A 22,181-nucleotide genomic window follows, 5' to 3' on the forward strand; every position below is an offset into this window, starting at 1 on the left:
ATGGTAACAGATACAAACCAGAAACCGCTTTGGGTTTTGATCTCACACTCATAAGCTGATTAACAATGTTGAGTTCTAAACTGAACAAAAAAATAAAACAATCAAACAAACCAAACCAAACAAATGATCAAGCAAAAAGAAGGAAAGAAAAAAGAAATCTGCTGCCTATAATAAAACTCTATGCAGCAACATTGTATGATCAGTAGAAAACCCAAACTTGCACCTTCCTTTTTTGAACCAGTGCGAAAAACACAAAAAAGTAGCCGCACACAAACACACAGAACAAGAAAATCCGGCGTCAGGGGAAAAAATATCAGGTGGTTCGTTAATGACATTGTCTTCTTCATTTAATCATCTGGACCAAGCAGTGTAACCTGCAGATTTAAGCAAGCCTGTTATGTAAACTATGTAGTCTTAAAACTGTATAAAGTGGAAGTCCATAGTGATTTGCAGAGTCTGAGAAAGGCATTTAATTGAAAGACTGGACATTTCGGTTAATTTTTGCTTACATTGCAATCGAAAGCGTATTTTCGAGCCAGGGCTATGGCTGCGTTACGTTCTTGTTCTGACTCAAAGGTTAGTATGAATGTTAGACTCTTTCTTGGTTGCCAGAACACTGCCTTGGTAGGAGCTTTAATATTGCCTCTAACTCCACAGAGCTGAATAATTACCATACCAAAAAAACCATATAAACTTGTAAGAAATATTTTTCATTGAATGTTTCTGTGAAACAGAATGAAGAAAGAGTCTCTAGATACCTGCATGGATGTCGAATATAATTCTCTCGCCTTTGTGATCCATCCTCGAGACAGCTTTATCCTCGTCTTTCCAACGGTAAAGACGTGAGACCGGGATGCATAGTCCTGTCCATTCATCTGCGATATAACCACCTGAAGAGTATTGAAATGTTCAGCTTATCAGAACATGAGCTCCATCCAAATATTTCCAAGAAAACAAGAATAAAGTCTGAAATTCTTGAAGAACGTTGTAACATACACTGAATTCACTGTTAGATTTTCGCATCAGAGACTCTACGCGTGATTGCAAGCTAGAATCTGCAATTCAATAAGCCAAATATTCATTTATTGTCCACTTAAAAATCTTTGTAGCATCTATAGCTTTCGTAATACCAACCAGGATCAACTGGATCATCTGTTGTAACTGTGAACTTTTGTCCATTTGAAAGAATGTCTGCCTGTAAGATCCTCCCAACATCAAATGGTTCTGGAGCATACATCGATTGGATGGCACCTAAGAGCAAGAATATGAACTGCTAAAGAAAAAATGCATTTACTAAAAACCAAATGATGAAGCAAACAGAGAGGACCATATACCAGATATAGCTTCCCTTCTACTAGTTTCACATGCTGCACGATACCATTGAATCGAACAGTTGGAAAGATCTGGAGCATTGTCTGCAGCATTGACACGGATTCTTAAGCAAGAGCCAAGACTTTGCTTGCCTTCAAGAACAAATGGACAGGACTTGGATTCCTCAACTCTTTTGATTATTGCTATCTTGAAATGTTTGATAAAGGCAAGAACAAAGAAGTGAGTACAGACCAAGTCTAGCAGCAAATATGTTGAAAACTAAATGCTCACAAAGACACACCTCTTTATGAAGTTTAACAGAATTCATATACTTCTCTTGGATTCGATTTCTTAAACCATGAAGTTCGTGTTGCATGCCCATCACCTGAATTACAACAAATAAGTAGTAACTTTTAATGTGACTCATCAAATTATGAAGCAGATAGAGTTAAAGTGCAATGAAACTAATGTAGCACCTTTGTTGGGTGATGCATCCGTTTGATTTGCCTAGCCTCTTGAACCTCCTCAACCAATTTCTCCACATTCTAAGAATTGAAAACATGAGTTGACTAGAAAACTTTACTATAAACTATGAACCTAGAGTAGATAATAATACTAACCGGCCCCTGAGCTCTAGAAGCTTCAGAAATCCGTTCTTGTTCTTCAAAAGCCTCTCCAAGTCTCAGCACAACGGCCCTAGCAGTTTCGATCTCAGCACAAGCGAACGACTTTTCCTGATTTACCAGTTTCTTTGCATCTTCTGAAGTCTGTCATTACAAGAGTAACATTAAACAGCTTCCTTTGTAGTTGTTACTCTTAGAAAAGTAAGCAAGCTAAAACAGTACATTTTTTCATTAATATCAATCTATATTCAAGACCTGCTTGAGGAAGTTTCCTAGTTTCTTCACTTCAAACTTCTCTTGAATCAATTCACCTTCATTCTGAGTTAACTTCACAGCTAGAGCTTCAACCTGAATTCAGACATAACAATTCATACAAGACACATAAAAACGTTAGTTTCCAGACACAATATGTCTTTCTAAAGAGAAAAACTGATTAAAAAAAGTCTAAACCATGGAGATAGCTGTCTCCACATCTTCCTTGTTTTGCCCATCCGTGCGTCCTCTCATGTATTCTAAAGCATCCCTTAGCTTCTTCAACATAACATGTCCCTCCAAAGAAGCCACCTCTCTTAATTTAGCCTAAAAGAGAGTAACAAGAAACAGATTTAAACAAAAAGAGAAATGTTATATGAAACCAAAACAGAGAGTTTTGTAGAAGAAACTAACCTCATCAGCCAAATTAACAGCTGCAGCCAGATTCTTGTCGAATTTACTAGCGAGGTCACGGACCGAAAGCCGCTTGTGCTGATCAGACAACAGCTCGCTCTCTTTATCGACGGTCTCTTTGACTGATGGACCTTTTTCATCTTCCTTAGGTTCCTCTACTATCTGATTATCAGGTCCTAATTTGTATGTTGGAAAATGATTAGAAGCAAAGCTCACATCTACTGATACTGGAACAACTGATAAAGATAATGTCCCTTCTTCTATTTCAGGACACACTTTCGTCATTTTTCCCGAATCTTTATCTGTTTCAACAACAATAAACAAAGAGCAAATCAAGAATCATTAAAAATGATTTAATTAAAGAACACGAGATTACTAAATGCTAGAGAAAATGCACTCAAGATAAACCACATAAGTGAAATACGGATCAATCTTTGAGGTTTGACAAAAAGTTTCAATTCTTTTATTTGAATTTGGAAGAAAATTAGCTCTATCTAAATTGGTAACACTAATTGAGAAAGAATCAGAGCATCAAAGACCAGTAAAAAAACAGAACAAAAATTTTATATATTAAAAAAAAAAAAAGTGGAGAATTTCTAACTCATGTAACCAAACATTGATGTCATGAAACAGGATACGATTAATTGAGAGAAAAAATGTAAAAAAAAAAAAAAAAAAAAAAAATGAAACAGGATACGACAAAAACTCAGGAGAAATGCAAGTAGAATCAATCAACTCAAGAAGAAACACAAACTTACGGATATAATCAAGACCCAGAAACAGAGAAGAATCTCAAGAGTGAAGAAGGAAGAAGTAGAAGAAGAATAAAGACAACTGGTTCTTTAGTGTCTCTCTCTCTCTCACTAGTCTTCGTCGTCGTTTGGCATCTTTTTTCTTTTTTAGCTTTTACAAAAGCGTCAAAGACGACAGGATAAATGGGCAATGCAGAGAAAAAAAAAAGACACACTTTTGGTTCTCTTCAACACTGCTTGTTCTCTCTCTTTCTTTCACGCCATCATCGTTAGAAAACCCAAAGAGTGCAAGAAAAAGAAGAAACGATTATTTTGTTTGACAGTGTCTCGTCTTTTGTTTGTTGGGATGGCAAAAGTGACCACGCGCTGTTACATGGCGTTTGAACCACACGCTCTGGCGCGAGTTGTCGTCGGGGCCCGACCCTTGGGCTCCACTGGATTTTCTCTCACACCTTCTTTTTCTCTTTTTCACATTATTGATTTTGTGTTTTCTAGTTAGCTTCTTTGGTGTGCATCTAATTATGATCCTTTTAACCACACCATTATTATTATTTTTGAATCTTAAGCAAAGAATCTAAGAAACTAAACTTCCAAATCCAATATATAAAGACTTAAAATCCGGTTTTTATCTATATATATAATGTTATATGACTCTGAAGCTACAAATACTATTTTTTTCTTAAGTATTTTTGAAAAATTAGATAGCAAAATCAAGACAAGCAGTGGATATAAGTGTCCAATCCTTTTACAACCTGTAATACCACATGTTTAGATCCATTTTACTAAAATTAGGATATCTCGTTTTCTTAACTAACCAATCAATATTCAAAAAGCTTATCCAAAGTTACAAACATTATTGTAGTAGACATCTTGGAGAATGCTGAGAGATACTGTAACATTTGGCGTGTAGTCATGAGTACTACATTTGGTGGAATCTATGTTTTTAGTTGAAAGGTCAAACTCAATTAGTTTTCCCCTAAAGGTAGCTATCCAACGCGTTAACATCACGACTTATCCTATACTTAACTAGTATAGTATAAGTTACATTTTTCATTTAATTTAAGATATCCACCCATTGTTTCATTTGACACCTTTTGTTTCACTACTTTGGTTGAATAGATGAACCGAATTATAGTTATGAAAAATTATGATTCCATATTTTATTTTATTTTTGTCATAAGACTATATATGTAGGTTTGTAATCATAGATTGTCACCTAAACCGTTTTCATTTATATAAAATATTTATATTTTTAACACAAAAAAAAAAAAAAAACACTTTTAAATCGGAGTCTATACATCTTTTTATCATGACCAGAACCCCTTTCATACAAGATTTGAACCTAATTTTTTAATCTTTGTCAATGACGGCAAGAAGTTTTTTAGTTAAAACTTTATTTCATCCAAACGTATGGCTGTGACATAAAAATCACTTCTACGCTAATGTATTTGCTAAAATTTATCTAGCTATTTTGATATTACGTACTGAATTAAACATTTAGTTAGGTTGATATTTATCAATTTCGTGGTCCATTGTTGTTTAATTCGATAACTCATCACGCATTTTATCATGTTTGGACAAATAGACAGAACAATTGGACAAATTATCATTGAAGACCAGTAGAGTGGGGCTATCTAGAATCAATTATAATACTTTAATGTTAAGGAGTTTCCTTAATTAAATTCCAAGAATTTAGGTCTAGCCGCCGTTGAAGGAAAAAAAAAAAACAAATTTCAGTCTTGCCTCTCCGGTGGTCGGTGCTTCTCGCCGACACCGTGAGAGGGCTTTTGTTTGATTGTTTTAGTTGTTATCTTGCTTTGTTCTCAGTCTACGCCGGTATTCTCTGTGATGATGCTTAGACGATTGGAGTTGCGGAGATGTCGCAATTGGATCTTTGGTGGCTGCGACGTCGGGTTTTGCAAGGATTTGCGGTTTCTCCAGAGTTTAAAGGTTTTCTTTGGCTAGTGTGGCCGGATGTTGGTGGATCTGGCTCGTGGCGAGAGAGAGTAAGCGGTTGTTGGTGGAGGTTCTGTCTTCTTGGTTCTTTTGGGGATGTGGTTTGTTTGGTTTTATCGGGTGAGCTCCTCCTTTCGTTGGCATTTCCATGGTTGTGCTTGGTGTAGATCTGTTAGTTTGTGTTGAAGGTTTAGTTGGTGTTTTTGGCTTGCGCAATGGTGTAGTTAGGCTTGATCTTGGTTCTAACTCTACGGGTTATTGTACGGCTTTGCTGTGCTTTCCGGTTTTAGTGTCATGCTTGCTCTAGCTCTCTGTTTTGGGTTCCTAGTTCTTCTTCGCCGAGTGCTACCTCTCGTTTGGGTGTGGTTTCTGGTGGGCTGGGTTCGTGTTTGAGGTTTGTCAATCGGATGGTACATCGTTGCAGGTGCATCTACTAGCTCTTCTCTAAAGCCTTCTTTGGTTTGTATGGTTGGGTTCAAGGCGCAGCAGTGGTTTCGTTTACTAGTTCTTCTCTTGCGAGGTCGTGACCGGTTCATGTCTGTAGGTGGCATTGATTGGTTTGCTTTGTCCGCGTGTAAGGGTTGGTGCTCCTCTTTGGCTTATCCTCAGCCGTTTTCAAAGGTCCCTCTTTGTGCCTAGTTTCGTTCGAGCTCATTATCCTTCTGAAGTTGGCGTGATGGTGCTTGTTGCTGTGCTCGCTTTTTAGCTTATTCCTTCTCTCTGTTCTGTCGGGTTGTGGCTAGTTGAGCTCTCTTATTAGTTCTTCTTCGGATTCTCCGGTAGTTTGGAGATTGTCTGTTTCTTTTCGAGGCTCATGTTTCTTGGTCCAGCTCCGTCGCCAACTGTTTCTCTGGGATTGTTTGAAGGTTATGTTGGTTTCGAGTTTCAAATTTAGTTCTTAGGTTCCTTTCGGGCTTGTCTTTTAGTGCTTTTGATTCTAATTTGCTTCCCTTCTTTGAGCTTAGTTTTCCGGGGATATTTCTGTGTTCCGCCGGCTTAGTTTCCGAAAGATTTTCGACTCTTGTCGGCCTAGTGTTCCAAAACCGTATTCTAACTTGTATTCCTCTTTTGTTTAATATAATGAATTATTCAGACGGAAAAAAAAAAAAAATTCCAAGAATTTAATAATCTATTCTCACTAAAGTTGTCAAAAAAGGGTAAGCAGAGCATGTGATATTTCAGGTCACGTTAACATGAATAGATGGTTCAAACATCATAATCGCACTTTTACTTTCTGTTTGTGGTATAACAAGAGAGTACTATAATGAAAGATGCATTTGATAGAAAAAGAAGAGCAAAAAAAAAGATGCATTTGACTTTAATTAGATACCAATCCATTTAGTTATTTATAAATTAAGTTTGTAAGCTGTAAAGTGTTTCTTACTTAATTCCTAGATAACTCTTTTTGGTGCCTTAATGATGTGTTTGTGTCATCTATGACTATAATTAACTCTGAGCATTAAGCATATCCATGGGTCCATGTAGAATCCAATGATACCAAACCTACTCGCCATCACTTTTTTTCACTTCTCGTCTATTTTTTTTTTCTTTTGTTGTCTAGTATTACTTATTGTCTACAAAGACCACTTGTTTTCTTTTATTTTTTCTCTAATCTCTATTGATCGTAAGTGTTAATAAGAGCTAACAATTATTTAATTTGATAAAACAAGAACTGCATTTGTGTTTAAAGTTGTTGTGGAGAATTTTTATTTTGTTTTATACTGGATCACTAAGTTTGCGTACGTAGACAATATTGATGATATGGGTAAAGTACGTATTGGTGATGACTTAAATCTGTTGCACGTAATTGACTTCTTATTACCTTCATATGTGCTCTATAAACTTGGTGCAAATTCATAGATTTGTGTTCGTTTTGAACTAGCTAGAAATTTCAAGCTACTAGGCGTAAATAGCCACAATTTTCAGGTCGATTCAATATTAATTCATTTTGTGACTCGCCTTGTGATTTTCTGAACTGCATGTACAGAAATTTTGGTATATTGATGGATCGGTCCAAGGTGCATGAACAATCTTAGATATACTTGATAGAAGTTCAGTTCTCATAAATATACTTGATAGAAGGTTTCCAATAAAAACAATAAGCTAAAACTGGCTTCACTTACCTTTAGGTTTCAGCAAGTATCTTTCCGGAATATATAGGTTTTGGAGTAGCTGGTCTGCAAAGAATGGCATGAGCATTTCTCTGCGAAACCTTCCACTTAGTCTTAGCTTGATACTCAATGAGCTCACCTTGAGGAGACTCTTTAGCCATATAAGATTTGATTCCAGACATATCAGACCCTAGCCTAGCTCACAACATGATCAAACACTGAGTCCTTTGTGTTGGTTGTATTTATCAAGAGCCAACTTCAACGTTTCATCCATGTACTCACGTCCACTAATGTTGGGAAGAAACCTACCATCGAAATTAAATGGAAGGAATCCGTGAAAAGATCGATCTGGAACGATTTCTCCTTCATCAATTTTGATTAATCAATAAACAAGTGGGTTTGGTGGGCTTTGTGAGCAGTGGGCTAAGATAGAAAAGAGGTTTCAGACAACAGAAAAAGAAGTGTATGACGTGGCAGGAGATCATTGGTTGGAAAAAAGAGATTGGCGGGTGAAGTTGTTTGTTGTACCGTCGACGGATTTAGGGTTAATTTTGGTTTAATGAGCCACCGTGTTTCGATTCTATCATCTCATTTCTCACCTGTCTCCGCCGTCATGGCTTCCGAGAAAGAAGCTGCTCTCGCCGCCACTCCTTCCGATTCTCCCACCATGTATGCCTTTTACTTCAATTGTTGATTCTTTCTCTGCTCGATTTGTTTGTGGATCATCAGTCAAAGCTGCGATTTTTATTTGAATTGGATCTAGTTGTAGCTTTATTGTTCCTCAATTGCTGCAGTTCCCGTTTGTTTAGCTGAAAATTTTGTAAGGACAAAACAAAAGCAAAGGCTGTAGTGTAATGTACTAGTTGTGAAGTTGGTTCTTCCGACGAAACCCTTTCTGCTAACTCTGTAATGATGGATGAGTATTGTGTGAATATATATTTAATTGAGACTGATCGTTGTTTGGTTGTAGCGACTTAGAGTTTGTGAGAAGAAGCTCTTTTTATAGCTTATATGTGGATTTTAGGTTTATAGTGATACTGAGGCTTTTCTCGGCTGTTAGATTGAATTTCAAGATTTTTAGTTTTCTTCTATTGACAGATTGTTTAGTTGTGTTGAATTAATTGTTAACGTTTATTTACTTTATGCTGCAGATTTGACAAGATCATCAGCAAAGAAATTCCATCCACCATGGTTTATGAGGATGACAAGGTACTTTTAATTCTGTAACCCTTTTTGATACAAGCGTCTCCTCTGGAACATTTAATTATGCAATTTTATGAAGTTAGCTCAGTCTGCTTGCCATTTGAAGCACTGTGAAAATAAGCATTCTATGAATTTTAAGTATGAAGATGGCCTCTGCTTGACTATGTTTTATTTTCTGGATGAAATGTCTTGAGTTAACAACTGAAATTCGTAACTTAATATCTCTACCACTTTAAAACTTGTCAGTTGTTGTTCATACTTCATTAGTACTACTGTTCCTAGCATGTTTACTCAAATCATGTTGCATGATTTTGCAGGTCTTAGCTTTTAGAGACATAACGCCCCAGGGTCCTGTTCACATCCTCCTTATTCCAAAAGTGAGGGATGGCCTAACTGGACTCTCTAAGGTACCTATTTCACTTTACACCTCTCAAATAAAATTTAAATAAATGTGCGGCTAAAAGCATGGCAATTGTTGAACTCGATCCCATTTTGAAACACAAGCTAAATAATGTATTGTTCTGCTATTGCAGGCTGAGGAAAGGCACATCGACATCTTGGGCCGCCTTCTCTACACTGCTAAGCTCGTAGCGAAACAAGAAGGCCTAGAAGAGGGTTTCAGAATTGTGATCAATGATGGTCCACAAGGCTGTATGTGTTTTATATATAGTTCCACTTCTTCAATTAGCCTATTCACATTCAACACATGACAAAACCAAGGGACATCATGATTGATGTTTCTCATGTTCTTGTGGTTTTTGTAGGTCAATCGGTGTATCACATTCATGTTCATCTCATTGGAGGACGTCAAATGAACTGGCCTCCTGGCTAATAGATATCATCTTGAAGTGGATTGTTGTCCTGATAATAAGAGGGACGCTTAGAGTTTGATCCCGTCTTCTTCTACTGTCTCTATAAATAAAAAAAAACTTGGGACATGAGTTTTATGATTGTTATGCAAAACCTTGTTTTATGTTATGAAAAGGATATTTGACTGTTTTCTCTTCTGGAATCTTGTGGTTGGTTGCTTTTTCTCTATTATTAACTCCGTAAAAATTGTCTGCGTGTAAAACTTCAACCTTTTGAGAAACCAGAGTGCCATCTTTGAAGAATACCAGAGACGCATGAATTGACCTTGTAAACATCCACTACGTGTTCATGAGCATCTGACATAATATTATATAAAAGCTTGGTAGCAGTCACGTCTTTGACATTTTCATGTCTATATAGACCTTCTCATTGCCTGCAAGTAGAGATTTGGTGGGTTTTTAATTCTTAGTTTCCATCTGATCCTGATTTTAATCAGAATCACACTTGAAGGTGCGTAACAATACATACCGTGTGGTTCCACGTTTAGACTTTTCTCCTATAGTCATTTCACAAGAATCGTTTCTCTTATCTTAGATTTCTTTTCCAAGTTTACACTTTGATTCATGGCGGAGGAGAAACCGAGGAAGAGCCTGACCAGCAGTGGCAGCAGAGGTTCTCTCAAGACCAAGAATCCGTTTAGCCGTGTGAAAGACGAAGATGACAACAAAAACAAGACAGGATTGTCGATGAGGAAGTCGTGGTCCACGGACTCACTTGGTCTGCTCAGCAACAGCAACCGGTTGGGGATGATGGTCTGTATCTGTGCTCCTACAAAGCACGAAGGCTCGTTCCGTTGCAGGCTTCACCGTTCATCAGCCACAAGCCATGGTCCAGCTACTACGCAACTTCATCTTCCAAAGCCCTTGCTTTCTTCTCGTCGTCTCGATGACCAATAATGTCACATAGTCTCTTTCGTTATTCACAAAACCAATATTGTACGGTCCTGATTGTATTGAAGATTGTTTTTTCTATTCATGTAATCATGTGTTCATATAAAACATGTACTTATGTGTAATGCGTTTTTAAATTACTTTTTTTTTGTGGTGGTGGAAAGGTCACACATGTTTCTTGACAATAGTGTATAGAGGAAACCTTATAAGGAGAACAAGATTCTTAAGAGAGAACACAAAAGTATACAAAATGCTAAGTGTATGTGAATATTTTCTCTGTTGACATGCAGAAACTAATTGACATTCATATATAATGGAGTTGATCATTGATTTCTCCATCAAGCTATGATCAATTCGCAGTGTCACATGCCCTCTTAACCTTTAAGAACCGCCAAATACCTGAATCAGAGAAAAAGAATATAGACAAAACCATAAATTTGATAACATATTCATGTAAACGAGTCGTGGTAAACCGGAACAGCCAATGCAAACCATAGTGGGGTCAGATATATATGATAGATTTGGGTTGAAAAGCTGAACACAGATACTATACGAGTCTAACCAGCACAGTAGATATTAATAATCATTTAAGCATAAGATATAACCGATTGAGTATGCATACTGATTTGAGCCATTAGGAATACCAATGAGGTTTATAAACGCAAGTTGGACTAGCAATGCATTAGTTCAACAGGTTTCAATGTGGGCTCGATTCAGGTTTAAGACATTGATCTACCCCAGCTAAGCAGCTACTATATATGTTGTTATGTAGACGACCTGTGATGATTCTCACTTAATTCTACTAAAAAATCTTCTTTGTTCTTCACAAATAAGAGAAAAAACTACTGACCGATGCTAGGAAATCAGTGGAGAGCCCAGGCTTGCTCTGAGATGTCTCATTTTCAATTGATTTCTTCTGTCTAAAATGGCGAATCACCCTAGGTGGAAAGACTGGTGCTGCTTCAGCATTGCTACCCGATTCTTCCTGAATCTTTCGTTTCTACTCACCGAAAAAACAGAAAAATACAAACCAAACATCAGGTTAGAGTAGTGAGATTTACAGAGGGAGAAACGACCAATAGAATTCTTCCAATAGAGTCAATTCTAGAAGTTTTGATAGCATTTACTTCATGGATTTAGAATTTATAAAAAGATCACAAGCTATAACGTTCAGACACGCAGACATCGACCATATAAGAAAGAGTATTTCTGAATTCCGTATAAGAAAAGAGTATTTCTGAATTTACAATATTAGAAAGAGTTAGCACCTTTTTCATTCGTGCATCTATCTCGGTCATGGCACGTGACTTCTCTATTTTAGATAGATAAAAGTCCTTCTCCCTCTTTGCAGCAGAAAGAACCATATTTAATTTCTGTTCCCGTATTGCGCTTTTGTATGCTGCACAAAGCAATCCCTTTGTAGATTAGAGATCATATTATGGTAAAGAAGTTAAGCAGAGAAATTGTGCGGTTAACAATACCGATTTCTTCAGTAAGATCATCCCATTTAAATTTGGTCAAGTATTTGATGTTCCAAATATCATAATATACTGATGACTTCTTTTTCCCCCCTGAGAAAAGAAAACAGCAAACATTAATAATCATTTAAGCTTAGATTTAACCTGTCGACTATGCATACTGATATGATTCATTAGGAATACCGATTTGTTCTCCATTTAGCATATCTGCAACCCGTTTAGCTACGCTTTTCTTAGCAAACTCCACCCACCTATAGTTAATGAAAAGAATCCAAATTATCAATGTGGATAAGTGCTTTGAAGTTCTATACGGATATTCAAAAGTAGAACATTACAAACAGACAAGGAAAAAGCCAGTAACTAGCGGGAAACCCATATCCTTAAACATACCCTTCAGAAAACCTTTGCCCACGAAATCCACCAGCACGCTTGCGGTGAACTTGTGCTTCAGAATCTGAATAGAAATTGACTAATGTATCAGCTAACTTTTAAATACAGAAACGCATATTAACATGACCAAGATGTGTTTTTGACGTTAAACAAGGAGTCAATAGGATAAAACATCACCTTCAGGTGCAAGATAAATCCTTCCTAATTCTCCAAATTGAGCGAGAATATGGCGAAGTCTAACGTGATCCATATGTGGTGGGATACGACTTAAGTAGCAAACCCCTCTATTGTCAGCTTTAGAAGCTTCCTTAAGCAATTTCTCTTTCAACTTCTTTTTCTTTCTATCAGCCTTTTGACTCTTCTTTGTTTCCTTCGACTCCTCCTCGGAGATTCCATTCGTAAGGTCGTGAGATTCCTCAGTCTGCATCTTCATCAGCAGCTGCTGAAACCATCACAAAAACTATTTTTCAATTGAAAATTGAATAAAGTCTGAATTTTTTTTTATCAAATCTACTAGTGTTATTCTCGAGAGTTTCTAGCTACATTGAAATTATAGGACTAACACCAACAATTGCATAAATGTGTGGACTTGCAATTCGTAACTTCCAGATGAAAGATACCCTAAAACCCTAGACACCGGAATCAAAAAATTTTAATTCCTCGACCTTCCTCTAATCGGGTTTTTGCAGATGAAAGCGCCCTAAATCACTAGATAATGGAAAACAAGATGAATCTTCATCAAAATATCAACCTTTTCTTCGTTTCTGAAAGAAAACAGGAAACTTAAGTAATTAAGAAGAAGAAGCTAGTGACGTCGGCGAACTGGTACTCTCTGTTCGGAAGAAGAAGAAGAAGAAGATGGTGTGTAACTTCGTTCGCTTGTTTAGGGTTAACAAATCCGGTTCTTGTAATGATAAATGTACTAAACCGGTATTTTCGGTATCCGGTTATTGTTATTTCGGTTAATCAGGTCCGAACCGGTCCATCACATTCGAGTTATCGGCTTATGAGAGTAAACGTTATTGTAATGTTTTGGTTTAGTATTAAAAGTTAGGAGATGTTACCTATTATTGAAAAAAGAAAGATGTGATAATTTATATACCACATCGGAGAAGTGAGAGTGTTTAGCTCTTTTAGTCAAAAGTCTTTACAAATTCCTTCATGATTTTTTTTTTTTCCGGTAACAGTTAAAGATCATCCTTAAAAACAGAATCATTACAATCCAACAAAAATGTGATGAAGAGAATAAGAAGCTAAGGTGAAGAGAAAGAGTTGGATGTCAAACAGGATCCAAAATCTTTGCAGCCTATTCGGATTCAGTAAATATGGGTTTAATCGTCTTGCCAAAAATATGGCATAAAACCCAATCAGTATCTGCTACTGTTTGTGGGAGGCTAATTTCATCCATGAACCAGTTATACTTTGGAGCTTCTTCTTCATCAGACAAACAAATATTATCAGATTCTTCTTCTTGCGCAATGAGAGTAAGCCGACGTTTGATACCGACTAAGGCACCATTATTCTTTGGATCTAACACATTAGTTTCTTCTCCGATTGGTGTCCAGAGATTAGGAGAGTTACTAGTAACTTGGTTGTTACGTTTTCTGCAAAAATAGTACCAGTGCTCTTCTTTTGGATAGCCTGAAAGATAAGAAAGAAACAAAATTCAATTACTCATTCACACGATAAATAAAGATGGGTTTTTTTAAGAAGTTTTGATCTACGAATTCTCACCAGGAAAATCACGAGGATGTCTCGAGAAGACATCATGACACTCTTCAGGTACCGTACGAGCTTTCATGGGTTGTCCTAAAGCTTTTTTCTTCAAGAAATAGTTTGCAATCTCACAGTTTGTAGGACGAAACCTGAATCCTACGGGCAAAGCTTTGTGTGTTGGCTCCATTCTAAGTAAAAGAAAGAAAAAAAAAAGAAGAAGGTGAAACTGTGATTGAAGCAAACTGAAACTATAATAAGGGGGTATTATCGTTTGTGATTTAAATAGAGTTTTAGTGGCTTAAAATGTTATGTAGAATCTGTTGTTATTCAATCAAGATTTTTAAAAATTATGTTAAAGTTTAGTGTTATTAGTTTAAGATTTGTAAAAAGTAATCTGAAATCCTCATAAATCTGGAGTTATTGGATTCATACTTTTATAAAGTCAATAAATTTTCGTGTTATTCAATTAAAATAAAAGAATCTATGATTGTTAATGAATTAAATTATTAAGTTATTGGTTTATAACTTTCTACATTTTTTTCATAAAATAAAGTCATGAAAATATCATCAAAATAGAGAGATTATTTGGAAAACTTTACAAGATTATGAAAAACTAATCAACAAGATTATAGAAAACTCTCTAGCAATAATTTAAAATTTTTTATTTATTTACTTTTTATGATTTTATTAAAATAATTAAAATTTCTTGTAAAATAGGAACCGATAATACTCTCTAAAATTTGCTCTCATGAGCTACGTATTTATAGAATATAAATTTGTGATATCCCAAATATGAGAAAGTTAACGAGACTACATTTCTTTTTTCTATTTCTAGTCCTTGATGATGTAATTGTAGTGTTTCCAAAGTAATAAGGAAAGTAAACTAAAGTATTTCCATTTTATTTCTTTCACCACGTGCTATGCACATGTTGCACTATCCAAGCCGGTATTTTCTAGTCCTTGATGATGTAATTGTAGTGTTGAAAAACTCTTCACTAATACAGACGCATTGTGTTCTCAACATGATCGGGAAGAGTCCAAATTAATACAGAATTGTGACGCCTTCTTTCTTTCGAGTAAATCCCTTCGAAGTCAACATATATTATACTATTTCGCTTTGGATCATAATATAAGACACATAACTTGTCATCAGAGAAGTATACAGTGTTCACAAAAACTATCTCACCACCACGAGTAACACCAGAAACTCGCCATTTCTCAAAACCCTCCATCTCATAAAAAAAAAGCTTGGACCATATTTGTGTCTTCTGATGGCCATCCTCTCGAACCCAAATTTCCACACTCTTCCCGCAACACACGAATCCTAACTTCCCTTGGTAGTTTATCAGAAACGAAAAGTGATCCATCAATGTATTTGGAGCGTCAACATGACAAAATTTCTCGGTTCTAACATCAAAACTCATCAACATATAAATAGAAGTAGAATCATCTTCTGTAGTCTTTGCTCGGTAATAAATAACCCCATTGATGCAAATTGCACCAACCAACGGAAAGTGACATCTAAAGCCTTCGATGGTCCTCCAATGTGAAAACTTGACAACCTTGCTCCAAATAGTATAGTGGTAGGAACAATATTTTGTATTGATTTTCGAGAGGATCGTAACCGAAAAAGCAAGTGCCCGTGCTCGAGGTTTTTATGCTCTTTGGTAAGTGAAAAGACCGTCTTGTGGTAGGGTTATATATAGCTGCCTCACGACGATGGTTAGACCAACAACAAATCAAGCCGCGCACGTATTGATACATAACGTCGGGGATTAGTAATGATTTTTTGTCAGTATCTTGAGGGCAAGTATTAGACGAGAACACTAAGAACCATTCGTTGGGGTGGCCTGAATTATGCTCGAAGATGAGATGGGCATGACGAGGAGGCTGAGTCAAAGACCGAGTCACGATCGAATCTATGAAGTCTCTACGTCTGCTGATAATTGCTGACCATTGCTTCGAGACGCATTGGAACTTCACTAGAGATTTCGCCGGGAGTTTTTTTAGTATCTCCACTGTTAGATCGATAGGAATATTGATGTCTCGTGTGGAGATTCCACCGTGACCAAGTTGTGTCGGGGATGGTGAGGTCTCGTCGCTCTTCTCTTCGCGTCCTCTCTTCATCACGACTATTTTGTGAAACCCTAGAGGCTAGAGCGAAGGAAAGAAAACGAGAAATTTTAAGGACCTGTATAGGCCTATAGGGATGTTAAAAGTGGTCCGGTTATCGTTATTCGGTTATTCAGGTCCGAACCGGTCCATCACTGAGATAATAATTTATTATCTCACACTTTGTTCGTCTCTCCTTGGTTTTACCGAGAAATCACCTGAGTCTCCGTATGTATTAGGATCAATCCGTTTGGGATTTTGTTGCTAAATTATCAAACTTTGAGAATCATCGTGCGTGCATTGCTCAAATTGTAACCTTTCGGATCGTTTGCAGATTCGACTATTTAAAAGCAAGAGATGGACGCTGGTTCCAACAGGTTCCTGTCTACGCTTAGATCCCGATCTGGTGAGCTTACCAATCAAAATTTGGCCTCTTTTTGTTACTTCGTGGCTTAAGTTGCTAAATCAATTGATTAGAGCTTGCAAGTTAGATTAATATGTTCTTGTTAGTTATGCTAGTGAGATAAAAATTCAGATTCATATAGTAGTGTCTGCTCTCTTTTGATTTGATTCCGGCTCTAGTTTGTGTTACAGAGAGGTTGTGTTTATGGAGCTGTGATAGATGTTTTTTGCTAGTGAATTTTTTTGTGAAAAAAGACAGTGAAATCTAATGTTTTTCTCTCAAGACTTGATGCCTTTTCTTTTAAGACTCTTCAGAGAAATATTATCTTCACTTATTGGTTTTAGCTTGTTTCTTTATAGTTCTGTACTTCAGTTTACATTTGAGCTTACTTTGATTCTGAGAAAGTGTGGGAAAATGCACAAAACTACAATCTTTTTTCTCAGGATGTTAAAGTAATGTTGCACTATTTCTTGAAATGCTTTGTTTGAGAATTTGAGTTTTGATCCTAAAGTTCATGAGAAATTAGATGAAATGTTTGACCTTTTCCTGTATTATGCTCATAACTGAAATGATCTTCTCACCTTTTGATGCAGAGATCTTAATGAGCTTTGATGAAATAGATGGAGGCGATGATTTCCTAAAGAAGTTTGCTTTCCCATTTTGTGCAGAGTCATATGATATCATTGGCTTGTGCTGACACATAGATGATGGACATTTTTTAGAGTCAAAGAACCGGGTATTCTAGGTAGCTGCACTCTTGAGCAATTCATCTTGTCAATTTCCTTCACAAAATTTTCCCGTCAAATCTCATGATCTGTTGAATTCCCTAAGGAGTTCTACTTGCAGCTAAAGAGAAAGTCACAGAATAACCGCGGTTCACATTCAATACTTTTTCTTCTTCGGAAAGAGTTAGCACTTCCTTCTCCAATTGGTACAGATGTAACTCATGATCCTGCTATATTGGTTTGTTGGACCTACACGATCACACTTATCTCAAATGATGCGCCAAACCAAGTATATATCAAAGAAGAAACAGCTGGAATGGTAAGGCTTCTTCCATATTCAGGATTTCTAGTAGCCATTTTAGTCTTGACTTGTTCATGAGAAGCATTGAAACTTGTGCAGCAGTAGACAAGTGAGAGCCTCACCTGTCTCAACAAAGGATCAGGAAGGGCAGACGAAAAGGTCTGAGTTTATTCAAAGGCCTTGACGGCAGACATACTCAATGAGGTGTAACCGAGCAAAAACAAAGATCGAGGATGCAGATGAGCTTAATGAATCTTCTGCAACATCAGACTTAAAGAACCTGGTATATACGGATATCTAATTTCTACTTCCATTGCAAAACTTCCACAGATATGTTCTAATCGGAATCTTGATTCAACTATATGGGGTTTCAGAAGAAAACAAATGCATAGGAGAAGATGAAAAAGAACAAGACATCTGTAACGTGTTGGTGTATGTTTGAAGTTTCAGACGAATAGAAAATGTTGAACAAATTGTGTATAAATGTGGTATATCAAGGCATTAAAGTCAAGAAAGACGGAGGGAATTATCTCTCGTTTTGGAGAACATTGAAACAGAGCAATTAGCAACTAAGACAGGAAGAAAATCTTCCTCTGTTTTCTCTTTGATAACAAAATCCAGAAAGGCATAAAAGCTAGATTGAGGGTTTGAAAACGCAAAGCAAAATGAAAAAGTGTGAGCAGGCTGAGATCAGTTAATGTTTTATCATTCCTTGTGTGTCGAAGAAGCCTTCAAATAAACCATAATTGTTGGATTCTTCATCTCCATCTAGTGGATGTGGCTTAATGAAATCAGCCAAGAAATCTTCAAAATCTTCTGGGATCACTGGTTGCTGTTCAAAGCTGATCAACTCAGAAAAATGATCCAAGTCATAAGGAAAAGACTGCGGCTGATACACAATATCATGAGGATGCGATTGGTCCGATTGATGCAAATCCAGCTGCTTAACCTCTTCTTTGAATACGACTTCTTCTTTCTTCAGCTTCTCATTCTCTTCTTCCTCTGCTTTCTTCTTCTTTGCTGCCGTTGGAGTCAGATAAATCTTGCACAAAACATGATCTACCTACACACACCAACCAAAACAAAACTCACAATCTTAATAACTTGGAACCCAAGTAACTAAACACACATACTCTCACCTTCTCGTTGTTGTTATCATCTGAAGACTCAAACCAGTATTCATGCATTAACCAATCCCCTTTTACACCATTGGGTTGTTTCCCAACGTAGTATTCTAGTGAGATTTTGTAGCCGACTATGCCATTTCCAGCGTCAATCCTCTTGGTAGCTACAGTTGCGTTCCAATATCCTCCATTGGCGACACGTTTCTTATTTCTTCCAGCTTCACCGATCTTGGTCCTCTCCGATATAAAGAACCATTCTTTATCATTACCCTTCTCATATTTCTCTGTTTCGAATCAAAAGAACAGAGCCATTCATACACATAAACCAACAAGAAATAACCACGATTCGAGAATAAAGAACAGAGCCATTAATTGACGGAGAAAAACCTGAAAGCTGTTGTGGATTTGACTCGTAGATGTTCACGTGATTGATAGGAACATTGAGAAATGAGCATTTGTTGCCTTGCGAGAAGGGTTTCAAGTAATGCAAGATGAGTTCTTCGTCATTTGGTACAAATCTATAACCTGGCGGGAAAACGAACGGGTTCGTCGACGGAGAAAAGAAGTTATCAGCGGCAGAAGAAGGAATGTCGGAGTTGTGTGGTGGTTCCGGCGAGGATCGTGCTTTGCGCTTGTTTCTTTGTGGAATCGCCATCGAGTGGTTTCGTTAGAGATTTCGCAACTGTGATCGATGGGCTCTAACAAGATACGTAAGTTATTAAATACTGACTCGATCACTATTGGCCATTGGGAATTGAAAAATAATTAAATGAAATAATGAAACAAAACAGATGAAAAGGAGGTTCGTATATAATGAAAATAAAATAAATTTCTATAAAGATTTATTTCAAATAAAAATGAAAAATTGTTATTTTCTAACACTATTTTTCCGAGAATTGAAAATGTGGAAAATGTTACTCCATTGGCTAATTTGAGAATTGAAAGTGTTTTGTGTTTATATGGAAACAATAAAAAAATGTGGCCAACTATGGGCTAATTTGAGTTGTTTGGTTCGTTGAATCTTTATACTGGGCTTATAGATTTAGGCCCAGTAAATAAGAAATTTGATTTGCTCTGTTCTTCTTTTTTTTTTTTTTTTTCACAGTACTTTATTCTTCAAATATTTGAACATTTCGACCATTTATAACTTTCTTATTAGAATCTGTCTTTTTGATCGATTCTTGTTTACGTGACCCTAAGTTAAGAAATTTTTTTTTTAATAATACGGATTCGAATTTATTTTTTTTTGTCATCCGAAATTAATTAGAACTCAAAAGAACCATTCCTGTGGAATGTTGTTTACAAATGTGAACGGATTCGAATTAATCATAGTTTAGTTGCTTTTCTTTGTTACAATTTTTTTATGTTACTATTATTTTACTATACGGATTCAAAACTTTTGATCAAACACAGATAAGCTTGAGACTGGTCATATATCTCCACTGTCTTTTTTTCATGGTCTCTTCTTATAATTTCTCTATCTATCTTATACATGTAATTCTTTTTTTTCTTTTTAAGTCTTAACGATTTTTTTCTAAAAAAAGTCATGTTAAAGGAAAACAATTTCCAAAAAAAAAAACTCTTGTAATCCTTCTAGGTGACCTCTCAAAAAGTACCGTTCGCCCTAGCCGTCAAAAAGTTTTTCTCCGATGGCCGGTGATGGATGGCTTCCACAACATCGTTGCCGGTCCCTCTCTCCATAGTTGCTTTTCAATGGTCTCGTATTTTCCTAGCTGCGTCGTCTTTCTTCTTTCCCCTTTTAGATCCGCGGTGGTGGCTCCATTTTGAGTGGTGGCAATCTCGGTGGCTTGGCGTCGGATCTGAGGAGTTAATTTGTAGATCTATGGTGTTCTTCGTTGGATCTGCTCTCCTGTGGCTCAGTCAAGGTTTGTTGCTGCTCGGATGCTTTCTTCCGTTTTGGGGGAAGAGTTTTAGATTCTCCGTTTGGGTGGAAATTCTCTGATCTGTTTTCATTGGCTCTGTTCTCGTTGGATTTGGGAGTTGGTGATGGTATGTTGCGTGCTCCGGCTGCTTCTGTGGCAACGGCCTCCGTCATTTATCTTCAGGTTGTGTTTTTGCATCCGGTTAATTGCTCTGTTGGTTGGACGAGTGTATCTTCTAGGTTTGGTTGTGTTTTAATTTGGTTGACGAGTGAAGCCTTAGATTCAAGATTAGGGTTGACATTATTAGCTATTATCTCTGCCTCGCTGTTATCCTCCCTTCTAGATTCTAGTGGTGTGAGATGGTGAAGGTTTCGTTTTGTGGGTTCTTCCTTCGGATGGTAGTCTTCTGCAAAGGCACCTACTAGCTCTTTTCCTTTATGGTATGAGTTTTAGACGATGCAGGTGGCTCGGTCTTCATTCCTTCTCTTGCGTGGCGTAACCAGTTCTTAGCCTGTAGGTGGCTCTGGCTGGGTCTACGAATGTCCGCGTGTAAGAAATGGTGATCCTCTTTGAAGTTTTCCCCTTCGGATTTCAAGGTTTCTCTTTGTCCCTTCGCCTTCTTGTGCTCTCTGGTTTTTGGAGTGGTAGTGATGGTTAGGTTCTGTGCTCTAAGTCTCTTGTTCATCTGTGTTCGGTTTTGCTAGAGTTGTGGTTATGTGAGTTCAAGTTTGTACCCTTCTCGGGCTTTCTCTGTTGAAGGCAATCTAATGATGGGTCCTCTTCAAAGCTCCTGTTTGTAACTTCTCTCCAGCGCCAAAGCTGTTCTATGGAATTGTTCGTCGGGTGCTTTTGGTGAAGAGTTTCAGTTGTGTTGCTTTTGAGCTTTTGTTTTTGCCATTGTCCCTATTCTTTAAGGTTTTTATCTCCTTTATGTCCGTCCTTTGAGGCCTTTAGTCTCTGGGGGTTTATTTGTACCCACCGGCTTTGTTTTCGGAAGGATCTATGCCCTTGCCGTGATGTATAACTCAAATGTATCCCATCAATGAATCATTTAGACGAAAAAAAAAAAAAAAAGGAAAGCAATTTCCCTTTAGGAATGGACATCTTTAGTGCAGCGAGTGGGATTGGATCTACACGTGATTTGGGTAAGTATCTAGGAATGTCGGTTTTACAGAAGCACATCAATAAGAATATTTATGGGGAAGTGTTGGAACGAGTCTCGTCTAGATTGGCGGTTTGAAGAGTAGAACCTTAAGTCTGGCAGGGAGAATCACGTTGACTAAGGCAGTGTTATCGTCGATTCCGGTGCATTCCATGAGTTCAATTTTGCTGCCAGCCTCGATTCTCGAGAAGTTGGATAAAGCGTCGAGATCGTTTTTGTGGGGCAGCACATGGGAGAAGAGGAAACTGCATTTATTGCCTTGGAAAACAATTTGCAAGCCGAAAACACAAGGAGGGCTGGGGGTAAGATCGGCGAGAAATATGAATAAAGCTCTCTTGGCTTAAGTTGGGTGGAGACTGTTCCACGATAAGTGTAGTCTATGGGCGCGAGTTTTGCGAAGTAAGTATAGGGTGGGGGACGTCCATGATAGTTCTTGGGTGGTTCCAAAGAGTAATTGGTCGTCATTCGTCAACGTGGCGAAGTATAAGTGTGGGCCTACGAGATG

The 22,181-nt window shown here is 37.2% G+C and overlaps 7 protein-coding genes and 1 long non-coding RNA gene across 9 annotated transcripts; 3 read left to right on the plus strand and 5 right to left on the minus strand.

Annotated features, from left to right (window-relative positions):
• Positions 1 to 4: 4 nt before the first annotated feature.
• LOC9312437 (stomatal closure-related actin-binding protein 3) lies at positions 5 to 3,635 on the minus strand. The gene is made up of 13 exons (XM_002878041.2): positions 3,359 to 3,635; positions 2,601 to 2,902; positions 2,385 to 2,513; positions 2,190 to 2,282; positions 1,932 to 2,078; positions 1,788 to 1,856; positions 1,613 to 1,696; positions 1,335 to 1,518; positions 1,135 to 1,251; positions 997 to 1,055; positions 759 to 890; positions 510 to 659; positions 5 to 374 (listed from the first exon to the last, which is right to left on the minus strand). The coding sequence occupies exons 2-13, from the start codon at positions 2,883 to 2,885 to the stop codon at positions 348 to 350; spliced, it is 1,476 nt and encodes a 491-aa protein (XP_002878087.1). The 5' UTR covers positions 2,886 to 2,902; positions 3,359 to 3,635; the 3' UTR covers positions 5 to 347.
• Positions 3,636 to 7,794: 4,159 nt separating this feature from the next.
• On the plus strand, positions 7,795 to 9,678 carry LOC9314158 (adenylylsulfatase HINT1). The gene is made up of 5 exons (XM_021025693.1): positions 7,795 to 8,088; positions 8,571 to 8,628; positions 8,940 to 9,029; positions 9,156 to 9,273; positions 9,387 to 9,678. Exons 1-5 carry the CDS (start codon positions 7,979 to 7,981, stop codon positions 9,452 to 9,454), a joined length of 444 nt encoding a protein of 147 aa, XP_020881352.1. The 5' UTR covers positions 7,795 to 7,978; the 3' UTR covers positions 9,455 to 9,678.
• Positions 9,679 to 9,774: 96 nt separating this feature from the next.
• Positions 9,775 to 10,529, plus strand: LOC110228376. The gene is made up of 2 exons (XM_021025694.1): positions 9,775 to 9,942; positions 10,027 to 10,529. Exon 2 carries the CDS (start codon positions 10,056 to 10,058, stop codon positions 10,386 to 10,388), a length of 333 nt encoding a protein of 110 aa, XP_020881353.1. The 5' UTR covers positions 9,775 to 9,942; positions 10,027 to 10,055; the 3' UTR covers positions 10,389 to 10,529.
• Positions 10,501 to 13,122, minus strand: LOC9312438 (pre-rRNA-processing protein ESF2). 2 transcript variants are annotated; one of them, XM_021025690.1, is made up of 8 exons: positions 13,002 to 13,121; positions 12,428 to 12,692; positions 12,251 to 12,314; positions 12,044 to 12,111; positions 11,864 to 11,953; positions 11,651 to 11,781; positions 11,233 to 11,382; positions 10,501 to 10,781 (listed from the first exon to the last, which is right to left on the minus strand). In XM_021025690.1, the coding sequence occupies exons 2-8, from the start codon at positions 12,681 to 12,683 to the stop codon at positions 10,764 to 10,766; spliced, it is 777 nt and encodes a 258-aa protein (XP_020881349.1). In that variant the 5' UTR covers positions 12,684 to 12,692; positions 13,002 to 13,121; the 3' UTR covers positions 10,501 to 10,763. The 2 variants fall into 2 exon arrangements, with proteins under 2 accessions (XP_020881349.1, XP_020881350.1); XM_021025691.1 differs by having other exon boundaries at positions 10,557 to 10,781; positions 12,428 to 12,689; positions 13,002 to 13,122.
• Positions 13,123 to 13,381: 259 nt separating this feature from the next.
• Positions 13,382 to 14,303, minus strand: LOC9314159 (NAC domain-containing protein 104). Its single transcript, XM_002878045.2, has 2 exons — positions 13,985 to 14,303; positions 13,382 to 13,891 (listed from the first exon to the last, which is right to left on the minus strand). The coding sequence occupies exons 1-2, from the start codon at positions 14,151 to 14,153 to the stop codon at positions 13,557 to 13,559; spliced, it is 504 nt and encodes a 167-aa protein (XP_002878091.1). The 5' UTR covers positions 14,154 to 14,303; the 3' UTR covers positions 13,382 to 13,556.
• A 542-nt stretch (positions 14,304 to 14,845) lies between these two features.
• LOC9314160 (putative F-box protein At1g32420) lies at positions 14,846 to 16,483 on the minus strand. The gene is given in 2 exon segments (XM_021025809.1): positions 14,846 to 15,511; positions 15,513 to 16,483. Coding segments are annotated over 2 exon segments (1,131 nt in total). The 5' UTR covers positions 16,094 to 16,483; the 3' UTR covers positions 14,846 to 14,961.
• A 749-nt stretch (positions 16,484 to 17,232) lies between these two features.
• LOC110228399 lies at positions 17,233 to 18,055 on the plus strand. The gene is made up of 3 exons (XR_002331961.1): positions 17,233 to 17,525; positions 17,607 to 17,790; positions 17,882 to 18,055. It is a non-coding gene; the product is annotated as an uncharacterized LOC110228399 (long non-coding RNA).
• On the minus strand, positions 17,921 to 19,430 carry LOC9312439 (NAC transcription factor 29). Its single transcript, XM_002878047.2, has 3 exons — positions 19,019 to 19,430; positions 18,647 to 18,915; positions 17,921 to 18,570 (listed from the first exon to the last, which is right to left on the minus strand). The coding sequence occupies exons 1-3, from the start codon at positions 19,284 to 19,286 to the stop codon at positions 18,202 to 18,204; spliced, it is 906 nt and encodes a 301-aa protein (XP_002878093.1). The 5' UTR covers positions 19,287 to 19,430; the 3' UTR covers positions 17,921 to 18,201.
• Positions 19,431 to 22,181: the final 2,751 nt, after the last annotated feature.

Source organism: Arabidopsis lyrata (genome assembly GCF_000004255.2).
Source record: "Arabidopsis lyrata subsp. lyrata unplaced genomic scaffold ARALYscaffold_5, whole genome shotgun sequence".
Lineage (NCBI taxonomy): Eukaryota > Viridiplantae > Streptophyta > Magnoliopsida > Brassicales > Brassicaceae > Arabidopsis > Arabidopsis lyrata.

Bases quoted from the DNA above. Each gene is read 5' to 3' on its own strand.
- LOC9312437 (XM_002878041.2), bottom strand. From the start codon at position 2,885: ATGACGAAAGTGTGTCCTGAAATAGAAGAAGGGACATTATCTTTATCA. The intron at 2,079-2,189 runs GTCTTGAATATA...TTGTAATGACAG, and splicing joins TAGGAAACTTCCTCAAGCAG to ACTTCAGAAGATGCAAAGAA. The intron at 1,697-1,787 runs GTGCTACATTAG...GTTGTAATTCAG, and splicing joins GGATGCATCACCCAACAAAG to GTGATGGGCATGCAACACGA.
- LOC9314158 (XM_021025693.1), top strand. From the start codon at position 7,979: ATGAGCCACCGTGTTTCGATTCTATCATCTCATTTCTCACCTGTCTCC. The intron at 9,030-9,155 runs GTACCTATTTCA...CTGCTATTGCAG, and splicing joins GCCTAACTGGACTCTCTAAG to GCTGAGGAAAGGCACATCGA. The intron at 9,274-9,386 runs GTATGTGTTTTA...TGGTTTTTGTAG, and splicing joins CAATGATGGTCCACAAGGCT to GTCAATCGGTGTATCACATT.
- LOC110228376 (XM_021025694.1), top strand. From the start codon at position 10,056: ATGGCGGAGGAGAAACCGAGGAAGAGCCTGACCAGCAGTGGCAGCAGA.
- LOC9312438 (XM_021025690.1), bottom strand. From the start codon at position 12,683: ATGAAGATGCAGACTGAGGAATCTCACGACCTTACGAATGGAATCTCC. The intron at 12,315-12,427 runs GTGATGTTTTAT...ATTTCTATTCAG, and splicing joins GATTTATCTTGCACCTGAAG to ATTCTGAAGCACAAGTTCAC. The intron at 12,112-12,250 runs GTATGTTTAAGG...CATTAACTATAG, and splicing joins GGGCAAAGGTTTTCTGAAGG to GTGGGTGGAGTTTGCTAAGA.
- LOC9314159 (XM_002878045.2), bottom strand. From the start codon at position 14,153: ATGGAGCCAACACACAAAGCTTTGCCCGTAGGATTCAGGTTTCGTCCT. The intron at 13,892-13,984 runs GTGAGAATTCGT...CTTATCTTTCAG, and splicing joins ACATCCTCGTGATTTTCCTG to GCTATCCAAAAGAAGAGCAC.
- LOC9312439 (XM_002878047.2), bottom strand. From the start codon at position 19,286: ATGGCGATTCCACAAAGAAACAAGCGCAAAGCACGATCCTCGCCGGAA. The intron at 18,916-19,018 runs GTTTTTCTCCGT...GATTCGAAACAG, and splicing joins AAATCCACAACAGCTTTCAG to AGAAATATGAGAAGGGTAAT. The intron at 18,571-18,646 runs GTGAGAGTATGT...TGGTGTGTGTAG, and splicing joins ATGATAACAACAACGAGAAG to GTAGATCATGTTTTGTGCAA.